At 42.5% G+C, this 8,669-nt stretch overlaps 1 protein-coding gene across 1 annotated transcript in view; it reads left to right on the forward strand.

Moving 5' to 3' along the window:
* Positions 1 to 2,426: 2,426 nt before the first annotated feature.
* Positions 2,427 to 8,669, forward strand: part of ercc2 (excision repair cross-complementation group 2) — a 104,635-nt gene continuing 98,392 nt past the window's right edge. Inside the window, exon 1 of the mRNA XM_034168859.1 lies at positions 2,427 to 2,489. Within this exon, the coding sequence (XP_034024750.1) occupies positions 2,427 to 2,489 (63 nt within the window). The remainder of the gene's footprint in view (positions 2,490 to 8,669) is intronic.

Here is an 8,669-nt window from a genome sequence, read left to right on the forward strand (position 1 = left end):
TTTGTCTAGCATTGTATATAAGTCGTCAAAATCGTAAGAAAAGTTCTGGTTAATACAAGAGGCCAACAAATAACATATAGGGCACATGTATGATCTTTTATTTCAATATTCTATAGATCTAGGGCTACTTCTAATAACGTTTTAATTTAATTGAACCTTAATTTAACCAGGTTAGTCCCATTGAGATCGAGTCCCCTTTTGCAAGGGAGGCCTGGACAATTAAGTTTCCAATTCACATAACCTGCATGCCTTTAAACATCTGTCCATACAAATGAAAACCAATGAGTGTCCTAAAGTTTTATGCCTTTTTAACTTTCTAATGCAATGTAAAACACAACATGATACAACGTTTCTGTGTTTTCTTCACTCTCTGACATGTTTGGTAGAAAAAAAATAACACTAAAGAAACTGGAATAAGTAATCAAATCATATTTTAATATTATTCACATCATTGCATGAAAATAATCTAACTCACAGTAAAATGTTCATAAATATGCATTATCACTGATGATAAACATTAACAACTGATAAGTGCACAATCATTTTGACTATCTTAAATAAACCATGGGAAAAGAGTTCCAATTGAGCTTTTTTTTTTGCACCATCAGATTCATAATCGGTCTCACTGATACACTTACCATATTGGCACAAACACCTCCACAATCTGAATGTGACATGGAGCAAACTATGCCATGCTTTTGGCAACAACACCACATGGTATTGGATCCAGATTTGCAGTTACATGTAATGATTTCCAAGTGTTTACGAGGTTGGAGGTCTGTCATGATGGGTGTAAATTTTCCTTCCATGATCTTCCAGCCCCATTCTTCATTCCTTTCCACTCTTGCACCTGCTGGTGCATTCTCAGACTGTGATATTTCACTGCAGCAGCTGTCGGTGGTAAGGAGCAAGGCTGAATTGGGACTGTGCTAGAGAACATTTTGGTGTAAAATTGTTGAAATCTGAGATGGTCGATTCCTTGTCCAGGCTTTCCATTGTACAAGCAAACCAGAGCCATCTTTCCTGATTTGGCAATACCATCTTGGTATACTCCACCACTGTGCTTGCTCCTGAAATAGGCTGCTAGTTTTCATTTTCATGACAACCGCTTTTGTTCTAAGCTCAAATACAGCAGAGGTTGTATCACAACCAAGAATCTCATGGAGGAAAAGCGTATTTTCAGCAATCGAATCACCAAGCAAGCCTCTCAGGGACATAGTGTTCCAACATCTGACTTTCTGGGTATGCTTCTTTGGCTCAGACGTGAAGCTCAATAACACCCACTCATGAAGGACATTTAATTAATTTGCAATATGTTCACCATAAAATTATTTGTAATTACCATGTATTTAAAATAAACAAAACTGACAAGAAAATGGCTGTGTCAGCAGAAAATTAAATAGATTTATTTGTGTTTATTTGCCATTAAAACATGAATCATCTTGCATTCTATGAGACACTTCAACATATTTCTTCTTAAAACCGCTAGAATCCAACAGGCAAGTTGGAAATAATAGAAAAACTACTTGACTAACAAAAATGAACGTCAACACTTCCTAACCTTACTGCGGCTGTCACATTCTAATGCAACTTATAAGAAACAAATTTAAGAAACACAGAGAGAGAGAAAAAAGAGAAACATAAATGTGCTTGGTGACCTTACACAATCTTTCAGCATGTTCTGATCTGAAATATAAGTACATTATGTGAAAATGGTGTAGTAAATGATTATTTTAAAAATTTCAGCGATGGATTTAAAACAGTCAAACATACAAATATAAATTTGAACACGTTCCACTCAGTGTATAGTGGTAAACTTTTTATATCTTCATTTTGCATGTCCCTAGATATAGGAAATACTGTATGCATGCAAAAACTATTGCAATTTATTTTAGGTGTATCCACAGAGTACCTGGACTAGTATCCATCCTCTGACTTGTCTGAAGAAGACTGGAAGTAAAAGTGATGGTTTATGTGGTTTTTGCACAGTCCCATTCCACTATATGCTATATTTATTTAACAGTGAATATAACATTGCATATTTGACTCTTTCACTTCTTACAGAAGTGTTTTTTTTTCTGTTCTTTTTCTTATTGTTTATGCATCAAAAACACCAGATCAGATTCCTTGTATGTGCCAACTTGACAGTAAATTCAATTCTGATTCTGATTGTATATGTTATACTAAAGGGCACACTTACTTAGCTAGCCACACCACCAGTTTGCTTTTTAGATTTTTCTTTCATGATGCAAAGGTTACTTTTCACTTTAAGTTTAAACAGCATAATTATAGAAATTATAATATAAAAAGCCTGAATTTCTTTGTTTTTTGATATCCTAAAAAATTTCAAACATGTAAAAGCTCAAGGGTGCGCAAACATTTCTATTTCAGTCCTTCTGACTGCCAGAGGGTGTTTGCTTAGCACCATGCATTATTCCATGCAGGTCGATTCTTATACCAACAAAGTCACGTTAATGGGCGTGACCTGGGTGATGAGAGCACATCACCCAGCATTCATTACTTTTTTTCATCTCGCATGAGAGCAGAGGCTTGAGATTATTTTGGATTGCTTGTCTTGTTGGAGCCTCGCAACCTTCTTGGTTGGAGCTGCGCGTATGTGTTGTGTTTCCCGCAACGTAGCCACACCGTACCACCCCGATGTGGCCACTCCGGGGTTTTCTCCAAAACGCGCAGACCAATGGCGTATTCTTTTAAATCACACTGCTTGTTGTGAGTGTTTCCTGCTCTGTTTATACAGCAGCTGTATCCTGGATATACTGCCTTGACTTTGGCCGCTGTAGTCTTTTCTGCTCCCTGACAGCCATTTGGTGCTTTAAAATTGTGACACCTGGGTGTGAGTCAGAGATGCTGTGTTTTCTGCTCACTAGTGCTGAGTTAAGTGGCTGATGGACAGAATATACTTTTCACTCCCCGTTTTTATTGCATGCCACAGAGGGAAGTCGCTGGTGGATGTAGTGTGCTTTCTGCTCCCTGTTTTACAGTGTGTTGCCAGAGTGTTTGACTGCGTTGTGTCCTGAGTGTGCTTAACTTACTGCTACACACACACACACACACACACACACACACACACACACACACACACACACACACACACACACACACACACACACACACACACACACACACACACACACACACTAATTTTGACCATGTTCGTGCACATGTACCGTAGCTGTTTGGCCCCTCTGAGCCTGGACGATGGCCATAATTTATGCCCATGTCTTGGGCCTGGACACTTTAAACAAGCACTCACAGAAGATGCTTGCTTCAGTTGTGTTTCCATACCATTGACTGAGAGATTGGCCAGACTGCGCCAGGTTTGAAGCTGAGATGCCCTCTGCATCACTGGCCTCCAAATCACATAAGCGCCCACATGCTGAGGCCCTTACTACTACAGCACAGAAGAGTAGCCATGACCTGATCTTGTCTGAAAAGGTCGACACGCTAGCCTCTGAATTTGCTCAGATCAAGTCATTGCTCCTTTGTCTGCAGCATTCTGCAGCTTCTGCTATTCTTCTTATGCTGCGTTTACACATAACGACGACAAGTCACGAATGCCATGAAGTACACGTTCTTGGCTGCTGATCACGAATGTGATGATTCGGGGCAGAGGCATCAGGTGTCCTCAGGAACTGCTGCAACCTGTTACCACACGTTACGATTAATGGCACGTGTTGCTGGAGAATTATCAGAAACCATTATGCACGGTCAAGAATAGTGTTCCGCGTTGTTGCGCGCTATTGAGCGTAACAGCGCATCGTTAAGTTCTGTCACATTGTGAATGAGTTGAATTGTCTCCACACACACACACCCATATTCATCCGACCGAATTCAGATCGCTCCAGTTTTTCAGAAGAACTTTGTGACTGCATGCGTAGTTGGGGTCTGTACCATTGAGTGGTGCAGAAAGGAGGAGGAGGACAGAGCCAGATTTGTGGCTTCATGCGGCTCTCGTCTCACGCATTTTCCCAAACATCAGGCACATGCAGCAGGTGGAACACCTGCAGGAGCGCACTGAAGAGCACTGAAATTAGACTTTTAGCCGACATGGTGTCAGCAATCAAACTGAATGCGGTGCAGCAGGGTTTAATTGTGTGCACGCTTCTTCCTCCGCCGGACTGGAGGAGGTGCAGAGATGTCTGGCTGCACGTGAGTCTCCTCTCTCTCCTCTGGTTCCTCTGGCTCAGACTCGTTGTCCCGCTCATCGGTTACAACAGCAGGTGGAACACCTGCAGGAGCGTCCTGAGGAGCTTCAGCAGGAACTGTGGAACGACATTTGGAGCCGAGTTTAATTGTGCGAACGTGACAGAAAACTGATTCGTCATGGCGCGCAGTGAAATGTGACGCCGCGTTACAAGTCGTGTCAAAACATGACAGTTTCCGTGTCACTTCGTAATAACGCGTGACAGTTTGGGATCCAAGAACCATCACAAGAACCACTACGAACGTTGTCACGTTCTATTAAGGATCAATACTCACCAAGACGGATCAGTACGCTCAGTTGCGACCTCCAGGACGTGAGACAAAAGGAGGGTGGTGTGTGACATTTGTGGAAGATTTTTTTGACAGGCAAAAATATGCTCCACGAATATCAAGAATATCACGCACCAACACGCACTATTAAGAAACCTATTCAGATGCATTAAGTCACATTAAGAATGTCAGGAATGTGTCACGAATGGCAGAAAAATGACATTCGGAATGCCTCTTGGTTATGTGTAAACGCACCATTACACTCGCAGAGCAGTTACTGCCTTCCTGTGAAAATAGTGAGGAGCTGCTGACCCCCCTCCCCAGTCATGAGTCATTATTTAGTGTGGGGAAGGCATGTCAGTTTGATGGCCAAGAATAGGGGAATGTTCACCTCTTCCGCACAGGAAGATTTTCTTAAAAAGAAGACCTGAAAGTTCACCTACAATTTGCCAGAAGGTACATCTGAGATGTAAGTCTAGATTTGATGTTTGTGAAAGAAGACCCTCCTCTATACCACTTCATCGTGAAGCTGTATAACTGGAGATACAAAACACAGAATTTGCACTGTGCACAATTTCTTCAATCACAGCCACAGAAGCCTGTAACTTCTTCTGGGTTGTCTGGGTGTCTTGGTGGCTTTCCTCACTCTTCGCCTTCTTGCAACTGTCTACTCCACACAGATTTACCACAGAGTGTCATACTGTTCGTATTTCTTCATAACTGATGTAAATAAAGTTCAAGACATATTCAGTGACTTGGAAATGTTCATGTATCCATCCCCTGACTTGTCTGAAGAAAACTGGCAGTTAAACTGATTACTTACAGGTATTATACCAAAGGGGCTGATTACTTATGCAACCCATCATCTTGGCTTTTATACTTTTAATTAATTTATATCAAGGTGTAAGATTTGTTTTCAGTTTGAATCTAAGGAAGATAATTTTAGAAATGTTTATATTGAGAAGCCTGATCTACATTTTGTATTTGAAACTCCGTAAACAAATTAAAATGCGTGAAATTCCAAGGGGCTGAATACTTTTGCAACCCACTGTGTGTGTGTGTATGTATGTATGTATGTATGTATGTATGTATGTATGTATGTATATATAATACCTCCACCGGCACTGTTTACGGTGCGGGTGGGGAGCTGTTGACCCTGACTGGGGATGTTGTCGGGCGGTGGAAGGAGTACTTCGAGGATCTATTAGAGAAAAAATTACTCATAACCATCCCAAAGACGTATCGTTATCTTTGGCTGCTTTCAGTGATGCCGGTATTTGGTTAGACTCTTTCTCTCCGATTGTTCTGTCTGAGTTATTTTCATTAGTTACTTCATCCAAACCATCAACATGTTTATTAGACCCCATTCCTACCAGGCTGCTCAAGGAAGCCCTACCATTATTTAATGCTTCGATCTTAAATATGATCAATCTATCTTTGTTAGTTGGCTATGTACCACAGGCTTTTAAGGTGGCAGTAATTAAACCATTACTTAAAAAGCCATCACTTGACCCAGCTATCTTAGCTAATTATAGGCCAATCTCCAACCTTCCTTTTCTCTCAAAAATTCTTGAAAGGGTAGTTGTAAAACAGCTAACTGATCATCTGCAGAGGAATGGTCTATTTGAAGAGTTTCAGTCAGGTTTTAGAATTCATCATAGTACAGAAACAGCATTAGTGAAGGTTACAAATGATCTTCTTATGGCCTCGGACAGTGGACTCGTCTCTGTGCTTGTTCTGTTGGACCTCAGTGCTGCTTTTGATACTGTTGACCATAAAATTTTATTACAGAGATTAGAGCATGCCATAGGTATTAAAGGCACTGCGCTGCGGTGGTTTGAATCATATTTGTCTAATAGATTACAATTTGTTCATGTAAATGGGGAATCTTCTTCACAGACTAAAGTTAATTATGGAGTTCCACAAGGTTCTGTGCTAGGACCAATTTTATTCACTTTATACATGCTTCCCTTAGGCAGTATTATTAGACGGTATTGCTTAAATTTTCATTGTTACGCAGATGATACCCAGCTTTATCTATCCATGAAGCCAGAGGACACACACCAATTAGCTAAACTGCAGGATTGTCTTACAGACATAAAGACATGGATGACCTCTAATTTCCTGCTTTTAAACTCAGATAAAACTGAAGTTATTGTACTTGGCCCCACAAATCTTAGAAACATGGTGTCTAACCAGATCCTTACTGTGGATGGCATTACCCTGACCTCTAGTAATACTGTGAGAAATCTTGGAGTCATTTTTGATCAGGATATGTCATTCAAAGCGCATATTAAACAAATATGTAGGACTGCTTTTTTGCATTTACGCAATATCTCTAAAATCAGAAAGGTCTTGTCTCAGAGTGATGCTGAAAAACTAATTCATGCATTTATTTCCTCTAGGCTGGACTATTTTAATTCATTATTATCAGGTTGTCCTAAAAGTTCCCTAAAAAGCCTTCAGTTAATTCAAAATGCTGCAGCTAGAGTACTGACGGGGACTAGAAGGAGAGAGCATATCTCACCCATATTGGCCTCTCTTCATTGGCTTCCTGTTAATTCTAGAATAGAATTTAAAATTCTTCTTCTTACTTATAAGGTTTTGAATAATCAGGTCCCATCTTATCTTAGGGACCTCGTAGTACCATATCACCCCAATAGAGCGCTTCGCTCTCAGACTGCAGGCTTACTTGTAGTTCCTAGGGTTTGTAAGAGTAGAATGGGAGGCAGAGCCTTCAGCTTTCCGGCTCCTCTCCTGTGGAACCAGCTCCCAATTCAGAACAGGGAGACAGACACCCTCTCTACTTTTAAGATTAGGCTTAAAACTTTCCTTTTTGCTAAAGCTTATAGTTAGGGCTGGATCAGGTGACCCTGAACCATCCCTTAGTTATGCTGCTATAGACGTAGACTGCTGGGGGGTTCCCATGATGCACTGTTTCTTTCTCTTTTTGCTCTGTATGCACCACTCTGCATTTAATCATTAGTGATCGATCTCTGCTCCCCTCCACAGCATGTCTTTTTCCTGGTTCTCTCCCTCAGCCCCAACCAGTCCCAGCAGAAGACTGCCCCTCCCTGAGCCTGGTTCTGCTGGAGGTTTCTTCCTGTTAAAAGGGAGTTTTTCCTTCCCACTGTAGCCAAGTGCTTGCTCACAGGGGGTCGTTTTGACCTTTGGGGTTTTACATAATTATTGTATGGCCTTGCCTTACAATATAAAGCGCCTTGGGGCAACTGTTTGTTGTGATTTGGCGCTATATAAAAAAATTGATTGATTGATTGATTGATCTCCTCAATCCCATCGTCACGTCTTCCGAAGAGGAAGCAGAGACTGGGGACTCGGAGGCGGACTCATCCATTACCCAGGCCGAAGTCACCAAGGTGGTTAGAAAGCTCCTCGGTGGCAAGGCTCCTGGGGTGGATGAAATCCGTCCTGAGTACCTTAAGTCTCTGGATGTTGTGGGGCTGTCTTGGCTGACACGCCTCTGCAACATCGTGTGGCGATCGGGGACAGTGCCTCTGGATTGGCAGACCGGGGTGGTGGTCCCTCTGTTTAAGAAGGGGGACCGGAGGGTGTGTTACAACTATAGGGGGATCACACTCCTCAGCCTCCCTGGTAAGGTCTATTCCAGAGTACTGGAGAGGAGAATTCGACTGATGGTTGAACCTCAGATTCAGGAGGAGCAGTGTGGTTTTCGTCCTGGTCGCGGCACACTGGACCAGCTCTACACACTCCATCGGGTGCTTGAGGGTTCATGGGAGTTTGCCCAACCAGTCCACATGTGTTTTGTGGATCTGGAGAAGGCATTCGTCCGTGTCCCTCGGCGCACCCTGTGGGGAGTGCTCCGGGAGTACGGGGTCCGGGGTCCTTTGCTAAGGGCTATCCGGTCCCTGTACGACCGCAGCAGGAGCTTGGTTTGCATTGCCGGTAGTAAGTCAAACCTGTTTCCAGTGCACGTTGGCCTCTGCCAGGGCTGCCCTTTGTCACCGGTTCTGTTCATTATTTTTATGGACAGAATTTCTAGGCGCAGCCAGGGTGTAGAGGGGGTCTGGTTTGGGAACCACAGAATCTCGTCTCTGCTGTTTGCGGACGATGTGGTTCTGTTGGCTTCGTCAAATCAGGACCTTCAGCGTGCACTGGGGCGGTTTGCAGCCGAGTGTGAAGCTTCCGGGATGAAA

Source organism: Thalassophryne amazonica, chromosome 4 (genome assembly GCF_902500255.1).
Source record: "Thalassophryne amazonica chromosome 4, fThaAma1.1, whole genome shotgun sequence".
Taxonomy (NCBI): domain Eukaryota; kingdom Metazoa; phylum Chordata; class Actinopteri; order Batrachoidiformes; family Batrachoididae; genus Thalassophryne; species Thalassophryne amazonica.